A 20,701-nucleotide genomic window follows, 5' to 3' on the forward strand; every position below is an offset into this window, starting at 1 on the left:
ATGCTAATTTGAGTGTGATGTCTTGATTCTTAAAGTCAGCGAACCTTTAACTGTATTCTCCCATTAATAGATCTATAATGGTATTCTTCAAATGATTCACATATATCATCCTGCCTATCAAGACCTTTGCTAATTCTGAAATTTCCTTTTGAAGAAGTGTTTTGAAAAAAGATAATTTTGAAATGTTTGGATTTTTTTTTGCCACATCTCATATATAGACTTAGTTTTACCGATTTGCCGTGATATCACACAGAAATGCAGCATTCCTATAGAAATCTTCTTTCAGTAATTCACATTGCTGATTCTGTTCTTCATCAAATTTAAGTATCTGTTCTCATAGAGATAAAATTTTGGCTAACACCTGTCCCTGCAATAGTTGTTGCACTTTAGAATGATACAGCAAATCCACACTGAATACCTCATCTTCCAACTTTAGCATGTTATGAAACTGATGGTGCCATGTTGCATTTGCACAAATATAGTTAATAATACTTAGAACTTGTTGCAAAGTGTCACTTAAAATAGTAGCTTTAGCACAGAGATTTTGATGATGCAAGATGCAACAAAAAGAAATAAAAGCAACCAGATCTGTTAATACTTTTTTTTATCTGTGCAATAAACCCTTCATGTTTTCCTGTCATAGAAGGTACACTGAATGTATATACACTCAATAACTTTGCCAAATTCAGTCCAACTTCATGACATTTATCTTAAAAGTTGTTGAAGATATCTATTCCCCTATTTTCTGTTTGCAAGAGTGCCCAAAGCAAGTAACTCTTTATAGAAAGAAAATCTTCTATCATGACCTGAATGAAGTATAAAATCTGCACCAAGTCAGTCATATCAGCTGATTCATCCTAAGAGATTGAAATATATATATATATATTTCTATATATCTATTTCTAGATATCTATTCCCCTATTTTCTGTTTGCAAGAGTGCCCAAAGCAAGTAACTCTTTATAGAAAGAAAATCTTCTATCATGACCTGAATGAAGTATAAAATCTGCACCAAGTCAGTCATATCAGCAGATTCATCCTAAGAGATTGAAATATATATATATATATATATATATATATATATATATATATATTCCTTTTGAAGTATTGCATGAAGCTGTTCTGTTAAGTTGAAGGCTAATTCATGCTGCCAGTCAGCTATGGTTCTCCTTGAAAAAGGCAGTTTGTACTTAGAAATGTTCTTGGGGTCTAAGCATCCTAGAACTTCAACAATGCATTCTTTCACAATTTCTACATCACTGAATGGCTTTCCTTTTCCCCCGAGTATATAAGCTACTTTGTAAATTGCTTCAGCGGCATTATTTCTAGGTCTTATTGCTGGCTGCTTGAAAGAATTGTCTTTGCTTTTGCTTTTTATCTTTTAATTTCTGCAATACAACCTTTTGCTCTCCCTCTAATTTAAAATATTTGTAGTCCTTATGAGTGTTATAATGCTGATGAGCATTGAATTTCTTGAATGTTGATATTGCAGTATCAAAAAGCAAGCAAATCATCTTAATATTGCAATTCCAAATCCTCATTTAAAATCTGTTTTCTTCCTTCAGCTTTCTCTTTGTCTTTTTTGACATGATGAACTGTTAAGTAGACAGAATTAAAAAATACTGTTGAGCTGTGCAATTATTCACAAATTCCACTTCAAACAGAAACACAGTGCATCGTTGTCAAAAGCTGATAACAGACTGGCATACTTGACCCCCATAAACTCTTGCCAACCAGCCTTGGTAGTAGCGCCAGTTGGGGGTGGGGGGGAGTTAGAACTAAATAATGAGTAGAGCAGCCATCGATTTAGATCTTGTAGCTTACTAATGTTCTAATTGTGCTGATCAATCTTGGAGGATTATTTCATTGAAACTTATTTTATTCTTTGGTATTTTAAATATGTTCATTTTAAAAATAAAATAAAAATATAAAAAAAACAAAATACATTCATAAAAATAAAAGGACTTGTTCTGTAAAATTTGGATTCAGTCAAAAAGCCACACTTAAGGACTTAGAAGGCCACAGGTTCCCCACTCCTGGTATAAATAATAGTCTATATCCCTAGGCCCCTATCTCTTCCAACGGGAATGTTTGGGTTTTTTTTAACTTCTCAAGGGCCAAAATTCTTAGTCATTATAAGGATGTAGTGTTTGGTTTCCTTTTTTTGTTTGTTCTTTCCATTTATACTATTGCAGTCATTATGCATACTTTTTTTTTCACTGTATCACTTTAAATGAGTCTTCTTATACTTCTCTGAATTCTTCATATTTGTTGCTTCTTTTGGTGAAATAATATCCCATTACATTTATGTACCACAATTTACTTAAACATTTCCCAATTAATAAGCATCAACTTTGTTTCCAATTCTTTGTTACTACAAAAGTGCTGTTATGAGTATTTGGGGCTTTATGGGACCTCTCTTCCTGTCTTTAGTCTCTTTGGGATATACAACTAGCAATGGGACCTCTGGGTTGAAAAGTATGGCCACTTCTTTTTAGTATTATTCCAAATTGCTTTCCAAATGGGTCAGAACAATTCACAATTTCATCAATAGTGTATTAGTATGCTTTTCTTCCCACAGGCCTTCCAAGATACACTATTTCCATCTTTTGCCATTTTTGTCAGTTTGGAATATGTGTCATTTTGATTCTCAGTGCTTTTATTATTAGTGATTTGCAATAATCTTTTACATGGTTATTAATCATTTACAATTCCTCTTTTGAGAACCATTTCCTTTTATTCTTTAACTGCTATGCTATTGAATTTTTAAACATTTCTATTATATACATGTTGACCATTGATAGAAAAATAAACAACAAAATAAGGAATCAAATCTACATAAAACTTCTAGTTTTAACAAAGTAAACCTAAACAAATTAATACACAGTCATTTATTCTATGCCTTCTTCCAAGTTCACTGGAAGTTCTACTACTTTTGGCTTTATTGTATTTTTAGAAATTAGTTGTAGTCAATGTGTATATATATAGTCAGAGTGACAATGAGCCATTTTGGCACCCAAGGCAAGTGGCATAAAAAAACCCAACAAAAATAATATATATTAGAATGTATTATATAATATATTGGATAATAGAATTGGAATGAAGAAAGAACTGAGCTGAAGAATAAAAAACAAAATGAATAAAAATAAAATGAAATGAAATAAAAATAAAAATAAAACAACAAAAATAACTGATATGTATATAGCACTTTAAATTTTACACTGCACTTTGCATTATCACTTTTGAATTTCACAACAGTCTTTTTTTCACAACAATCTTGTGAACATTATAGGTATTATTAACTTTATATTACAGATGAGAAGAGGGGCTAAGAAAGGCTAAGTGACATTCATAGCATGCAGCTAGTGGGTGCAGTAGATAGAGCGCTGGGCCTGGAGTCCACAAGACCTGAGTTCAAATCTGATTTCAGACACTTATTAGCAGTGTGAATCTGGATAAGTCACTTAAATTTACATGCCTCAGTTTCTCCACATATAAAATGGGGGTAATAAGAGCACCTACCTCCCCCAAAGGGTGGTATGACAAATGGAATGATATTTGTAAAGCAGTGCCATATAAATTTTAGCTATTATCATTTTCATTGTAAGCATCAGGATTTGAACATAGGGTGTTCTAATGCGACTAAAGCACACTACTATGTTAAAATAAATTCATTGGGAAGGAGGAGGGAGGAGAGTGAGACCTTGAGGCTGCTGCTGGTAAGGCTATTATTGCCTATGGAAGGAGCAGCAAAGACTAAACCTCCACCTGGAATGTGGCTGTGGTAATGGGGCAAAGGAAGCTGGTAAGTATTAACCAGAAAAGCTTCCTATTTTGTCTAAATATTCTTGCTAACTAGTTGCTAAGCTTAATTGTTTCTAGCCACTGACATAGTACAAGTGAATGAGAATGAATAAGTCAATGAATGAATCAAGCAAAACAAGTCCTTGCTTTCAAGGAACTCATATTCTAATTGGGGGGAGACAATACATGTTTCAGCTATGTCAGATGGTAAAATCCTGTGGTCCTTAGGGTGCAAAGCAGATTGTAATGCTTCTTTCATGTCTTTTCCACTGATGAAAATCATACATTTCTGATGCTGAATCACGTGACAGTGTCAAGGACTTCGAGGATGAGAACTTTTTCTGAATCTTCAGTAACTAGGGCTGTGGCTCATACCTGAAGTAGTTGCTAGGCTGCATCCCCATAGGAGCTGATTCCAATGATTATGGCTGAGGATACTGGGCTTGTAGTATTGCTGTACCCCAGGTGTTGTTGTTGTTTTAAGATAAAAGGAGTTTATTGGTACCCCAAGGCATCTAACAGTTGGAGTAGGGCTGGCCCTATTCCCTAGGTTCTTGGGTTCAGAGCCCTGGGCATTTTCCACAGGATAGAAGACATAGTGGTTAAGGTGCCTGGCACATTCTGCTGTCTCCTTTTTCTCCCTTAGGTGGCCTTGTTACAGTTAGGCTGACTTGCCTACCCTTCCTGCTGTCAATGTCCTCTACCCTCATTACACCTCTGTATATGACCCTGGTTCTACTGATAATTGCTTTACATTATTTCAAAGAGATGGTTTCTTTTTTTTTCTTATATTCTTTACAGCTATCAGTTTTAATGTGTCATTGACCTGTTGACCTCAAGTTTATAACTTATATTTATTCCTATGAGATTTCATCTTGTTTGATTTAAGTCATTATTCTTCTACTCAGTTCTTTCTTCATTCCAATTCTGTTATCCAATGTATTATATAATACATTCTAATAGATATTATAATGTATGTATTATATAATACATTATAACATATATAGTATATAATACATTGTAACATGTGATATAACACACTGTAACATGTATTAATACATTGAAACATATCCTATATTGTAACATATATTATGATGTAATGCATTTTGCAACATATTGTGATATCATGATACATTGTGACATACATTTTATTGTCTCTAATATATTGTAACACATTGTTTTACCTAATATATTGTAACCTACTGTAGTAGCAATTAGATTTCAAGATCTTTCCCATCCATTAATAGGCCATGTGACCTTCTTACATCACAGGAAGCCTAAGTTACATTGGTGGGAGGAGCTTCTTGAAAGAAAAAGAAAGTTATGACACAGAAAATGCTGAGAGAGAGAGAATAGTTATGGCTACTAATGGCTGCTAATGGCCACCCTTGTGATTGTTAGAACTGAACAGGCTGACTTAGCTGTACTGTGAGTTTGTTTTGGGGAAGACCCCAGCAGGGCATCAGAGAGGTTTTGGGATGGCAAGGCTACAAGGCCTTGCCTTAAAACACATATGGTGTTTTAAGTTCCTTGCTGTTATGATAAAATGGGTTGACTGGCAATGGGAGCTGAACATTTGGTTATGGGATATGATTTTCTGGTGTCTGAATGTTATACTTATTTTACATTCTTTATGGAGAGTCTCTCATACCTTGCAATGCAGAACTACATAGGCATAGTCAAGATTATCGTGGATGTTGTGTTTATTGCCTTACTGTTTCATTTGGTGACTAGGAGGATGGGATCACAAGGTATAACATCTCTATTCAGAGGTATGAAGGGCTTTAGAAGAAGAAATGGTTGTCCCAGGATGGAAGGATGTAACTTATTACTCCCTAGCAAGGGAATGGTCTAAGGGCACTGGTCTCTGTGAGGACTGGAAGCAGAGTGGAGGACCTAAAGACTTGGAGCGATGTCTCAGAGAGGTTACTGTTGAGCCAGGAATGGAGATCCCAAGAGAGATCTCTAGACAAGGCTAAATTTTACTCACAGCCTATACTATTGTATGTGAACACAGAGACAGACTATTAGGAGACAGAGCTCAGGCTCAGACAGTTGTTGAAAGGTCTGATAATTCAAGTGAAAGTGCTTCTCCTAAGCCACAGCAAGATGGAGAAACTCAGGTGGTAGAATAGCAGGAAGCTAACAGCCTTGCTGTAAATTCAGCTAGAAGGCAGAGGGAGCCAAGGAGGTCAAGAGTGCACCTCAGTTCAGCCCAGGTCAAACCTAGCAGTCGGTGTGGTTACCATGGTAACAGGGGCAGAGAGTCTAGACAGGAGGATAAAATGTCAGAACCACAGGTACGAGGCCATATTTTGTTGCATGGTACTTCTCACACAGAGAGTGAGACAGTATCACACCAGACTTCTCAAAGAGAAGTGCGCCCCATAGAGCAGAGAAGGCAGGAAACACAAGATCATACTACTCAGTTTAGGCTGGTTTTGGAAGATTTTCCACAGCAGGAAATCACAGATATCTTGAGTAGTTTGTTTCAACAATTCGGCTAGCAGCTACTGTGGCTGTGTAAAACCAACAACAACCAGCATGCAGAATGCTGCAAGCCCAGATTCTTTTGATCTGCTTTACTAAGGAAAGCAACATTAAGGGGTTAACAATCTTACTTTAATCCAACATACAAATATCACTCACTTAGTTCAGGGGAAAAAGCCAGCACCCTGAACTTCAGAGCAAATACAAACAAATTACAAACATCAACAGACAGACCTTGTCTGATTCAAATCTCAATTCATAGTTACCAGAGAAGGATCAACATCAAAGCCGGGGAGCTAATAACAACGGCTGGCCTAGAGTCACGCACCACTCCTGCTGCAGCTCAGAGCTCAGAAAGAGAAAGCCAACTTCTGCATTTATATGTCTTGTTCAGGGTCAAAGGTGAGTCACACATGCGATTCACCCACGTAACCTAAAATTGTCACAAAAAATGAGATTTAAATCCACGTGGTATAAAAGCCTCTGATGTCACAAACATGTCACTCAAACCCATGTGAACTAGGCTTTCCCTTGAGGTAAGGAGGTCATCAAGGACTTCTAATTTAATCAAGGAAACAAAGGCCAAACTCTTCAAGGGCACTTGGTTGAATAAGTGCTAAGAGCCCATCTTGATTCCCAATACATAAGTTCACCCAGATAATGGGAGAATCATCTATATCTTGGATGGTGAGAATCAGTGATAAAGGGGCCACAGGAGCGTCTGTAGGTTCTGTGGATTGTATGAGATTCATAAGTATTGATCAGAACTCTTTTGTACAGCAAGCTTTTAGGGATTATCATTTGCAAAGAACTAAACAAACAACCAATTTGTTGGTTTTGTCTGCAACAGGCTATAAAGAGGAATATCCTGCTGATACTATGTGGCCTACTGCAGATAGAACCTGGTATTCAATTAGGGACAATACAAGAAAGTTAAAGGAGGAGGTAATGAAGACTGCTATTATGTTAGGGAATGCCAAAGGTTATTATGAAACTCCCTTGGGAGTCTCTCATAGGAATTTGATAGTTAAGACGGCACCCCTCCACTTATAAACATGTGATGCTGACTCTGCTGATTGAAAAAGTAGGTAACCCTCTTTCAGAGGTACTGGATAAGATTTCACAGTTAAGTGACTTAGGAGACTGGGGAAGAGATAAGTTTCCTGGGGAGAGAAGGGTACATAGCCAATGGATTCAATGTCCAACAAATAGAGTGACAAGAAAAGAGATGTTTACTGCTCTATTGAAAGCAGGGGTAGATTTTAGAAGAACAGATGGTATTCCAACTAAAGAGCTATACAAAACGTACCAAGATAAGGGGCTTAATAGCAAACAGAATAGAGAAGTAAGAACTGTCTCTACAAATCCTACAGATCTTCAACCCTTGTATCCAAGTGATTCACACCTTCAAGGAGACTAAGGAATAGGCTGAGCCCCAGCTCAGATTAAAGAAACACACAGATGAGATTACAGACCCCATATTGATCTGACTATATATTGGCAGAATGGATCAAATACTGTAACCAGGGCATTGATAGACACTGGGGAAGAGGCCAGCTTGACTTATGGAAACCCTGACAAGTTTAAGCATGGAACTCCTATTACCATCACAGGACTAGGAGGGGCTGAAATATCAGCCAGACAAGTGAAACTGATGACAATTGGAAAATTGCCTAAGAAAGAATATACTGTGGTCATTGCACCCATTCCTGAATACATCATTGGAATACATATATTGAAAGGCATGACTCTGAATTTGCCTGAGGGGAGATATCAATTTGCAATAAGCAAGATAGGAATTAATAGTTTTAGTGGGAAAAGTAAAGATGGACCCAATCACTTTATGTGAACCTTCTAAAGTAATTACTTTGAAGCAGTATAGTGTGCCAGGTGGGCAAGATGAAATTGCCAATACTATAAAGGAATATGTTGAAGCAGGAATGTTAGCACCTACAACCACTCAATGGAATAATCCTGTATGGCCAGTATGAAAGTCAGATGGAACATGGAGAATGACAGTGGATTGTAGACAATTGAATAAAGTGACTCTACCCTTTTATGCTGCTGTTCCAGATACTATTACCTTAATAGAAAGGATCCAGAAATATGATGGGACTTGGTATGCAGTTATTGATTTGGCCAATGCTTCCTTTACAATCCCAATAGACTCCAAATAGCCAAACCAGTTTGCTTTCACATGGCAGGGTTGACAATATACTTTTACCTGATGACCACAAGGATATCTGCATAGCCCAACTATCTGTCATATGGTTGTGGCTGACTATTTGGATGAATAAAGTTACCTGGTGTATAGCTTACCCACTACATAGATGATATTTTGATACAGGGAGAAACTGTAAAAGAAGTGGAGAAAAGTTTGATACTTTTAATTGAGCATATGAAAAGCAAAGGATGGGAAATTAAGCCTGCAAAGATTCAAGGACCTGCTCAAACTGTAAAGTTTTGGGGCATATGGAATAAAGAACTGTGAGAAATTATCCCACAAGCACAACAGGAGATTCAAGATTTTCCTATCCCCACCAATAAGAAGGAGGCCCAAAAGTTTATAAGACTGTTTGGATATCAGAGGCATCACATTCCACATCTTGGACAAATTTTGAAACCCTTATTTAAAGTTACCAGGAAAAAATATGAATTTTATTGGGAACTTGAACAGAGTAAAGCTTTTGAAGAAGCTAAAGCTGCTATACAGTTGGCTCTGGATTTATGGCCTATGGAAAGCGGACCAGTGGAATTACAAGTGACTGTACAAGATGACCATGTGAATTGGAGTTTATGACAGAAACAACAAAGCAGAAATGTACCCTTAGGATTTTGGTCAAGGAAACTACCTTCATCTGGATACAATGTATACCTTTTGAAAACCAGTTGTTAGCTGCATATTGGGCTTTGGTGGAGACTGAACAACTGACTCTGGGACATGAAGTGATATTAAGGCCTGGAATCCCGATTATGACTTGGGTAATGAGTACCCCAGCATCTCACAGAATTGGACATACACACTAGCATAATTAAATGGAAATGGTATATTCAGAATAGATTGAAAACAGGCAAAAGTGTAGTTTCTGCTCTACATGAATCTATAGCAAACATAGACACTGATGGAAATGACAAACCCCCTGAACCAAGGCAACAGTTGATAAATCCTTGGTAAAATGGAATGACGGATATGATGGACTGACTGAAGAACAGAAGAAACATGCATGGTTTACTGATGGGACAGCAAAATATTTGGGCCATAAAAGACATTGGAAAGCAGAAGCCTATAACCCATGTACTAAGAGAGCTTTGGAAAGTACTGGGATAGGTGGGAGTAGTCAATATGCTGAACTTACGGCAGTATATCAAGCTATTAAAACAGAGAAAGGAGGACAGTATCATATATTCACTGATTCGTGGGCAGTAACTAATGGGTTAGCTACACGGATGCCAATGTGGAAAAACTAAAATTGGGAAATTCATGGCAAACAAGTTTGGGGCAAAGAACTATGGGAAAATATATGGGACATGTCTTTGGTTACTACTTTGTCAGTTTTTCATGTAGATGCTCATGTGCCCCTCACTATGCCAGAATGTGAGTACAATGCACATGCTGATTGACTAGCAAAGATTGCTACTAAATATACTGTCCCTGCACTAACAGCAACTGATGATCCAGTACTAGCAAAATGGGTCCACCAAACAGCCGGACATTTAGGGTCCAGGCCACAGACTGATGGGCACAAGATCAAGGTATTAGTATCTCTTATTCATTGTTAAAACAAGTAACAAAGGAATGTCATATATGTCAATTGGAAAAGGAATGAACTGTTTCTCGGGTAGTAACTGGAGAAATAGCAAGGGGAAAAGTTCCAGCCCAGATTTGGCAGATAGATTATATTGGACCACTACCCCGAGATAAAGGATGCAAATTTATATGTACTTGTGTTGACACCTATTCAGGTGTACTAGCAGCTTGTCCTTATAAGAATGCAACCCAGAAAAAACACCCGTAAAACTCTAGATATTACAAGTCTATATTATGGAAGCCCAATGCAGATTCAAAATGATAACGGGTCACACTTCAAAGGTAATAGATGAAGAGATATTGTGTATTCAACACTATAGAGTGGATATATCATATTCCATATTATCCACAAGCATCTGGATTGATAGGAAGAACGAATGGATTGTTGAAAGAACAGTTAAGAAAGTTAAGTTCTAATAATTTATATCAACATTGGAAGGATGATTTGTTCACTGCTTTACATAATTTGAATAATAGACCATTAGGAGGAAGTATACCTCTAGCCAGAATGATGATCCCGAATCTGCAAATTAGAAAACAGCAAACACATAAGATCCAAAATATTGAGTATTGGACTGCGAGGAAAGATGTCCCACCACTGTATCCAGGAATACCTGGTTCTGCAGGATATGATTTATGTTGTTTCCACAATCCGGCTAGCAGCTTCTGTGGGGGTATAAGATCAACCCACAGCCAGCACCCAGAAAGCTGCCGGCACACTGGGAAAGCACAGGTTCTTTTGATCTGCCTTAATAAGGAAGGCAAGGTTAAAGGGGTTGACAAGTTTACTTTAATTCAGCACACAGACAGCATTCACTTAGTTCAGGGGAAAAAGCCAGCACCCTAAACTTCAAAACAAAATACAAACAAATTACAAACATCAACACACAGACCCAATACAATTCATAGTTACCAACATCTAGGTTCAGCCCAGGAGCTCAGAACAAGGGCTGGCCCAGAGTCATGTGCCACTGCTGTAGCAAAGAGCTCCAAAGAACAAACAGCCAACCCCTGGTTTTTATATCTTTTTCAGTGTCAGGGGTGAGTCACACATGCGATTCACCCACGTGACCTAGAATCGTCACAGAGAGGCAGACTTAAACCTACCTGGTCTAAAAGCCTCTGCTCTCCAAGACATGTAAACTAGGCCCTCCCTGGAGTTAGCCCCACCTTGGGCCCCACCTTAGTTGCCAATCCTCACCCACTAAGGTTTTACACCTAATAGGAGTTTGGGCCTGGGGCTTAGCACCTAGCAAGACTCAATCAAAGACACTGAATTAATCAAAGGAAACAAAGGCCAAACTCATCAAGGGCACTTGTTGAACTAAGTGCTAAGGAGCCCATTTTGATTACCAACACAGTCGTTTAGAGAACTTTTGGTTGGATAGAAAAGAAATAAGAAAAATCTCTACTGGGATATATATGAGAATCCCTAAGAATCATTTTGGATGGATATTACCTAAACCAGGATTGGCAGCTCAGGGAATACATGTGTTGGCTGGAGTGATAGATTCTAGTTATCAAGGAGAAATAACTGTGACACTCCAGAAAAAGGGTGAAGAACCTATACAGTTGTGTAAAAATGATAGAATAGTTCAATTGATTATTATTCCTTGTGAAACAATACCTCTTGTGAAAACTGACCGTCCTTCTAAGATGACTATCAGAGGAAAGGAAGGATTTGGTTCTGATAGAATAAAATTGGGAGCTAAAGTATGGGTAAAGCAGAAGCCGGACAATGTTCTAAAGACTGAAGAAATTATAGCACGTGGGAAAGACAACACTATAGCAGTGTTTTACGCAGGAGAAAATGGTTATGAAACTGTATCTTTGACTCATGTATTCTACGTGAATGAGGTTATGATAGTCTCTTAAATTTGTTTGTAAGATTTGTTTCCTGCTGGCTTAGTACCATCCACCTGTAGATGCCTGGTCACTTAAGCCGGATGTCACCCTCTGACGTGTTCGGATGTCACCTCTGGACCTGTCCACAACTGTGATATGTCATCTATGGACCTGTCCGCAACTGCGATGTGTCATCCCTGGACCTGGCCTCAACTGAGTTCCAGTTGCCAGCTTGCTAAAGAACTGACGGCTCGAATAGGACTCTTAATCTCTTGGGGCAGGGATAGCATTATGTCCAATTTCAGCAGGAAGAAGCTTTGGAGGATGAGATATTTGCCCCTTACCCCAAGATTTTGAGCCCCATTTGTTAGAGGGGGGAACATTGTTTTATATACCTACGTTATCCCTGTTACATTGTTATATAAAGTTCTGTTGATACCAGTTATCCCAGAATTCCCATTGCCCTATGTAATGGATAAGAAAGATCTTGGGGCCTAATGTAGTGACAATTAGATTTGAAGATCTTTCCCATCCATTGATAGACCATGTGATCTGCTTACATCACAGGAAGCCCAAGTTACATGTGACGGGAGGAACATCCTGACAAGAAAAGGAAGTTATGACGCAGAAGATGCTGAGATACTAATGGCCGCCCTTATGACGGTTAGAACTGAACAGGCTGACTTAGCTGTACTGTGAGTTTGTTTGGGGGAAGACCCCAGCAGGGGGTCAGAGAGGTTTTGGGATGGCAAGGCTACAGGCTGTTATATGGTGTTTCAAGTGCCTTGCTGTTACGATAAAATGGGCTGACTGGCTGTGGGAGCTGAACATTTGGTTATGGGATATGATTTTCTGGTGTCTGAATAAATGTTATACTTCTTTTACCTTCTTTATGGAGAGTCTCTCATACCTTGCGATGCAGAACTACGTAGGCATATTCACGGTTATCATTGATGTTGTGTTTATTGCCTTACTCTTTCACATACATTATTTTATCTGGCACATTGTGACATACATTTTTATGTATTATTTAATTATTGTAAGATATTATTTAATACATAGTAATCCAAAATATTATCGCCTGTAGATCCGCACATTTGATAAGCAGGCCCATTCCTGTCACTGATCAATATTCAACTAACAGATACACAGATATAATACAATTTGTCAGTCACATATGGTATCATTCTGATGGCTTATTGGCATTTACCAAGGACAGCAGTCTTAGAATTATGATGTAGTGGGAAAAGCCCTGGCCTGGGATTCAGGAGACCTTAGTTTTAGCTCAAAATCTTCTATTGAGTGACCTGGAATGGATCATTTTCCCCTCTCTGTGCCTCAGTTTCTCCAGCTATAAAACAAGAGAGTTGGATTTGATTTCATATGTCCCTTCTGGCTGCTATAACTATATACTTTTTCTGGCATTATGCTCAGATTTGTGCTAGGTGTTGTGGCAGTTACAGATTGTAAGACATGGTCCCTATCCTCAATACACTTAATTAGGTGGAGAAATACAATTAAAAACAAAACACAAGCAGCTAGGTGGCAGTGGATAGAGCAATGGACCTGGGAACAGGAAGAGGGGAATTCAAATTCTGCTTTCAGATACTAGCTGCATGGCCCTGGTCAAGCCATTTAACCTGTTTGCCTCAGTTTCCTCATCTGTAAACTGGGGGTAATAAAAGCACCTATTTCCCAGGGTTATATTGAAGAGCAAATGAGGCAATATTTATAAAGCTGAACCTTAAGATACTATCTAAATGCTAGCTATTATCATAACGCATATATGTGTTAAATGATAGCATTATAAGGGGATCGTCTAAATGCTAATACTGTGTGACCTTGGGCTTGTACCTTCCCCTCTCTTGCCTCATTACTTTTCCTCTGACAATACTTCAAGAGCTTTCATTGTCTGTCCCCCATTAAGTCACCTCCCAATTTATCCTGTATCTAGCTTGTTGGGACATAGTTGTTTGCATGTTGTCTCTCCCCATTATACAGGAAGCTTCTTGAGAGTAGGGACTCTTCTATTTTTATCTCACATAGTAGGTACTTAATACCAGCTGACTAATTCTAGGACTTAGCTTTGCGTTTGTACTAGCTTTCCCTCATCCCTGGAAACCTCTCCCTCTTCAAATCGGCCGTCAGGTTTCCCTGGCTTCCTTCAGCTAAAATTTCACCTTCTCTAAGAAGCCTTTTCTGATGCTTCTTAATGTTAGCTGCCTTCTCTCTGACATTACCCTCAATTTTGCTTTCTATGCTTGTTTGTACAGAGGCGATTGCAAGCTCTCTCCCCCAATGGATAGTAAGCTCCTTTCAGGGCAAGGACTTTAAAAAATTGTTGTTGTTTTGCCTTTCTCAGTATCCCCAGCACTTTGCACAGTTCCCGGCACACAGTAGCCGCTTAATAAATGCTTGTTGCCTAGCATTAGCTTCTCCAATTGTAAGGTGAAAATAGTGGACTAGAAGAGGTACTCATCCAGAGCCAATCACTTAATTAGATAGATGCACTTTTAAAAACACCTTTTCTTTCCAACAGCGCTTCGGGGGTAGATTGTGGAAGGACTGCCGCCCCTTGGCTAACAAGGAGAGCAGACGGACTCGTCGGGACCGGATGCACTTGGCTCTCTGCAGGCTCCCGGCGGGCTGGAGGGGGCCCGGGAAAGTGGGGCTGGATCAGAGCGAGGTCGGAGGAGGGCAGGTTCAGCCTCCCCTTACTCATGGTCCCCAGCGGGGCCGGCGGAACAAAAGGCTCTCCCTTCCCTCGGCCCCGCCTCTTAGCAGGTCGGTTTACTCCTCCTCCTCCTCCTCCTCCTCCTCCAGTTTCCTAGGACTGAGTTAAAGGGTGAGTCTCCAAGGAAGCACTTCCTCCTCCGCGCAGCGCACTCCCTCCCGTCGGCCGTCTCCCCGGCATACCCCCGCCCCTTCCTCTGCTCCCTCCCTCTTTCCCTCCTCCCCCATTCCCTCGTGGGTTTACGCGGAGCCAAACAACCTCTGGGCACTCAGCGGCATCTCCCACTAAGTGACAACAAAGGCCACGAACGACCCAGACGCCGGGGCCGCAGCCTCTGGGGCTTCCTCCCCGCGTTCCCCGGCTTCTTGCCAGGCAGTGTCGACATCGGCAGGGTCGCGAGCTCGGGGCGGCAGGCAGCGGGCAGCCGGCCGCCCGGCGTTATGGATACCGCACCGCCCCGCCTCGGGAGGTTCTCTCCTCCCCGAGCAATACTCCCCCGCCCACCCCGAATGTGGCCGGCCGGGGCTCGGCTGCAGTGCGGTGCTGCACGCACCGAGCTGAGCCCTGCCGCCTTCTCGGCCTCGCTGGGCCAGGACGGCCCGAGATACATTGTTCCCTTGCCGTACCCAGCCAAACGCCCCCTCCCTCATCGGGCTCCGGCTGGGTACCCCACCTCGCAGGCTCTGGTGCTCCTTTAAGAAACCCAGCAGGGGACCGGAGGAGGGCGAGTGGGCGGGGCCCAGAGAGGACTCTGGCTGAGGTGATTGGCTGGAGGGAGGGACCGAGTTCCCGACGCCAGCGGGGCCCAAGGAAGAAAGAGCTAAGGCTGGAGTAGGGGGGGGCCGAGGCGGTGAGTGCTAATTGGTTGCCGCGACCGCGAGCGGCGGGCAGTCACGTGACGCGACGGCTGGGGCTCCCGGCGCGGGGGACGCTGGTGGCCAAGATGGCGGCGGAGCTGGTGGAGGCCAAAGTAAGTGAGCGAGAGACTGGGGGGGGGGGGGAACGGGGGTGGGACGCGGGGCTGGCCGGAGGCAGGCTCCAAAGGGAGGCTGGTCCGGGGGTCGCGGGGGCGGCCGGGCCTGGGTCTTGGACTCTTCCCGAGCCTCTTCCACTCCCCGACTCTGGGCGCCGGGGCGGTGGCCTGCCTAGGCCGTCCTGCCGTCCTGGAGCCCGAGACGCCGCGACCGCTGACGCCCCCTCCCCCGCCGTGGCCGGCTCGACGCTTCCCGCGGCTGGCTTCCTCCCCTCCTGGGGCCACCCCCTCCCCCCGCAGTTGCCGGCCCCTACCCCCGCCCTGACCCCAGTTCGCCCCTCCCCCGCCCCGAACAGGAACCCCTCCCCCTCCAGGGGCTGGCCGCTCTCGCCCCTCCCCCACTCGCCCCCCCAACTGCTGCCCCCCCACCCGACTCAACGTCCGACCTGACACCTGCTCCTTTCTCCCCTAGTCACCCTGACACCCCCAACTGCCCTCTTGGGACAGGTGTTTCCTATGTCCAGGATTTGACACCCCTTACTTCTGACCCTCCCCTACTGTTTTCTGACACCACCCCTCCCTTTTCCTGGAACATTGCCTTTCACTTGGGAGGGGGTCATACAACCCTTCCTCCCCGCCCCCCATTCTCCTGGGACTGGTTGCATCCCATTCCCTAATCTTCTCCCTTCAAATCTGGTCCTTTCCAGGAACAGGTTGTATCTTATTTGGGAGGCTTGCTCTTCTCTCCTAGACAGGTTCCCCCATTTCCTGGGCTGACTTCTTCCTCTTAGTCCTTATTTTCTTGAACAAGATGCTTTCTATTTCTTGGAACCAGTTGCTCCCAGGGTGGGGGGGGGGGGAAGAGGTTACTTCACCTACCTTCTGTCCCTAGGGCATCATCACTCTTGGTGTACCCCCTAACTGCTTTCAATCCGTTGGGAGAGAGTTGTTGGGTCAGACGAGGGTTGTTTGATAAATTTTAATGTTGAGTGTGAAGTTTGGGAGCTTATGCTTCTGATTCCTTCCGCTCCCCCCACCCACTCCATTTCTCCTTCCCCTCACATCGAGATAATGCATACTGGATTTCTCTCACGTTCTACTAAATTATAAACTCTTGAGGGGGGCAGGAACTTTTAAAAATATGTTTATATCTCTCTTAGTTTTTGAGCGATGGCCTACACTACCTAGCTATCATTGTATTTCTTTTTTTTTTGTCCCCTGGGTACCTTCAGTTTTATAGGTTTGTGAAAACCAAAGTAGAACTGCTGTATCTATAACTTAGCAAAGATGTCAGACAAGCAGAAAACTGAAAAGTATGTTCCTTACCAGACTAAAATGTAATTGGGAAATGTTTGACAAAATTAATAAAAATACAGTACAAAATAGATAATATTAATTAGTGGTTTTCCAAGTCATTTTGTGGCCTCCTGGGATACATTTCTATTTGAATTTAACAAAGCTGTCTTAAATATTTAAGAGTTTGCCTGGGGCACTTAGTTGAACCTAGCTCTCCCTATTTCAAAGCTTCCTTTCTATTCACTTCATTGTTACTTCCCTAGCTCATAATTATTTAATATTTATTGTATTGAATATTTTTACAGATCAGGATCAGACTTCTAAATTTTTCCTATATGGAGCACAAAAAAGTGGTGTTATAATGTCCAAAGAGGATTTAGGGTTACGTTAAACTCCTTTTCTCCCCCCCCCCTCCAAAAAAAAAAAAAGCCTAGGAGAGAATGCTTTATAAGTTCTGTTGTCCAGTGTGAGATTTGGTTTGCTATTGGACCAATGGAGGCTGAAATTCAGGCTATGGGAGGAGTACTGTGTATCAAAGAAAATAAAGAACTGACAAGGTAGGGAATGAATTTTAAGATTAGGCTATTTACCTGTAGTGCAGTTACACTGTGCAGGGTTTTCTGATGCTTTTGATGTGGACTAGCCAGAGCCAGAAATGATTTATAACGGGAATGGGGGTGGATTTTTTTCCCTTTGCAGGTGATTGTGGTTTTTTTTTGTCATTTTTCCCTCCTCACTTTCTTCCCCCATCTTCCCTATGTCTGGAGGAAGACTGGGTTGTAGTAGTAGCTATTGAGGAAAGATTATATAATAATCAACAGTTGAATTCAAGAAGTATTTATTATGCACCTTCTACTATACGCTTGGGGCTGTCTCCATACCTGGAACATACCCCTTCCTTAACTACTGCTTTCTTTAGGACTCAGTTCAAACATTAGTATATTCTCTCTTCCTTCCCAGATACCTTTTATGTGGATATGTTGTTTCTGCAATAGAATTTAAGCTCCATGAGGGCAGCAGCTGACTTTTTGTATCCCTTGGTGCCCAATTCATTGCCTGGCACATTGTAGGTGGTTGATAAATCCTTGTTGATTACTGAACTACTACTCTTAGGCAATGGGGATCCAGAAATCTGCTCTTAAGAAGCTTCTATTCTACTGAGAGAAATAGATAAGCACAGGGATAAATAGATACCAAATTATTTGGAGAAATCAGGAAGTTCCTCCCATGGGCCTTTAGTGGACCTAGGAATTTCAGGAAAGGAAGGTGAGGAGGGGAATGTTCTAGGCGTGGAGAAGAGGCACCAGTGGGACAGAATGTTGTTTAGGAAACAGCGAAAAGGCCAGTTTGGCTGGAATGTATAGTGCATAAAGGGGAATAATATGAAATGTCTGAAAAGGTAAATTGGAGCTAAATGGTTCAGGCCTTTAAATGTCAAACAGTTGATATTTTATTCTGGAGGCAGTGGAGAGCTACTGAGGCTTCTTGAGCAAGGGAGATTTAAGATCTTCCAGGATCATCATTGGGAACTCTTTTATTTTGGTCTGGGTTGATAGGCAGGCCCTTTTGAGAGTGTCTGGACAATATCAATAATAGGATATGCTTATTTTATTCTTTAAGGCTTGCAGCTCATATAATTTCGTTTGGAATCCTTTTTCATACTCAATAAGCAAAGGGCCAGTCTCCGTTTGTTGCTACTCCACCTTCAACATGACATAGCCCTTTCTCTCTAAGACCTTGGGTCCGTTTCAAGAGGCCTGTTCTTACCTATAAGCAGTTTGGGGAAGGCATACAGAGTTGGAAACCTTTGTGTTACATTATCCATCTGCCTGGTATTATCGATGTGGTGTTCTCCGTATTCAGATGTGAGTTAGCGACATACTTGATTATGTCTTTTGAGTATTTCAGTACTTTGAATATTTCTTTGTAGCTACCTCCACAGATAACCACTAGTGGTCAGTTCTACTTGTCCATAAGTGTCCTACCCATTTGAGGGATACAGGATTTCAGGTAACTGGACCAGAGTCGACAATTTAGAACAGGGACTTTTAACCTTTTTTGTGTCATGAGCCCCTTTGGCAGCCTGGTGAAACCTATGAGTCCTTAGAATGATGTTTAGAGTCGTTCTTAGAACAGTGTTTTTAAATGTATAAAGTAACACACTAGGATTACAAAAGAAGTCAGATATATTAAAATACAATTATCAAAATGTAAAAAAAAAAAGTTAGACCACAAGTTAAGACCTCTCATAGAGAATTAGAACATAAAACCTATTTTAAATTGCTCCTTTTTAGTTTCACATACCTCAAAACTTCATTTACCTAGTGCTTTTAAGATTTACAAAGTATTTTCCTCCTCATAACTCTTTGAAACTGAAGAACTGTAGGCAATATCTTGAACAGATTTTTTGCATTGGTATTGATACTATAGAACCATCTACCAGGGTTGAGGAACCTGCAGCCTTAAGGCCACGTGTGGCCCTCTAGATCCTCAAATGTGGCCCTTTGATTGAATCCAAACTTCACAGAATAAATTCCCTTAATAAAAGGATTTGTTCTGTAAAAGTTGGACTCAGTCAAAAAGCGGTACTCAAGGACCTAGAGGACCACATGTGACCTCAAGGCTGCAAATTCCTTACCCCAGGCCTAGACTGTAATTCTAGTCTCTTGATTCCTGGTCCAGTCTTCTTTCTGTTATACTACAAAGCTGTTTATTAAACTAAATGTAGAAATGTATTAATGCAGGCTTGTGCTTGTCTATTTAAATAATCAGAAATTGGAAATAAATATTCTGGTGGAGTTGACTTTATATAAGCATCATTGCCTACATTCCCAGCAAACCAAAATTGAGTCAGAATGGTAAAGTACTAGTAAAGTAATGTGTTTCTTTTGAGTTCTTGTGCTCATCTAGCTGAATTCCCACTTCTTTGACCTCTCTACCATGTGTTTTCAATTTTCTTCCAAATTTCTATCACATTTCATTCCCCATAGCTAACTTTGAATATTACAGAGTGTGTATAGTCTTTGACTATCGGTATTTAATAACTCTTCAACCCCATTTTACCAAAAACTGGAAGTTGCTTCTATGACAACATCAATTGTTACAATCTACTGATCTGATTTTGTATGCTTTTTCCTCTTTGAGTGATGATGCCAGTTATACATTGGACTATCACAGAGTTGTATATGCATTGTACATAGCTGCAGTTCTTTTCAGAAGGCAACTACTGTGATCTAATGAATAATATTCATTAAGTATCTACTATGATCTTCGTATGGTGGAAATTACATAAATGTAAGATGTATCTGCGGATACAAGACGGTTAAACACAAAGACAACTATTATTCAGAGGCAGAGAGGATAAGTGCTATAAGTTCAGAGTGTGTATGTGGGAGGGAGAGGGAGGGAGAGCAAGAAACAGAGGAGAGAAGAGATCACTGAGAGGGGAGGGAGTCAGGGACAATTTAGTGGAAGGTAGGGTTCTTGAGATGGAACATGGAAGATAGGAGAAGAAATGGGGGATATACTCAGGGTAGAGATGATGGACTGGGCAAAGGTGTGGATGTGGGTTAGTGACTGGAGTAAGGAAATGGTAGGACAAGGGATGGAAAGATACCTGCTTTTTAAACAACTTCCTGTCACAAGTGGAGGGTGAAGATAGGACTAGATGAGGGTGTCTGATGAACTCAGAAGAGTAGGTGTTGCATTGAGAGTGTTTTTCACTTCAACACTTTGAAACCTGGCCTACCAGAT

The 20,701-nt window shown here is 41.1% G+C and overlaps 1 protein-coding gene across 1 annotated transcript in view; it reads left to right on the forward strand.

The window, feature by feature from the left end:
* The first annotated feature begins 15,563 nt into the window (after positions 1-15,563).
* PIAS4 (protein inhibitor of activated STAT 4) overlaps positions 15,564-20,701 on the forward strand; it is a 56,757-nt gene continuing 51,619 nt past the window's right edge. Inside the window, exon 1 of the mRNA XM_036741468.1 lies at positions 15,564-15,649. Within this exon, the coding sequence (XP_036597363.1) occupies positions 15,623-15,649 (27 nt within the window). The 5' untranslated portion in view covers positions 15,564-15,622. The remainder of the gene's footprint in view (positions 15,650-20,701) is intronic.

Source organism: Trichosurus vulpecula, chromosome 1 (genome assembly GCF_011100635.1).
Source record: "Trichosurus vulpecula isolate mTriVul1 chromosome 1, mTriVul1.pri, whole genome shotgun sequence".
In the NCBI taxonomy this organism is placed as follows: domain Eukaryota; kingdom Metazoa; phylum Chordata; class Mammalia; order Diprotodontia; family Phalangeridae; genus Trichosurus; species Trichosurus vulpecula.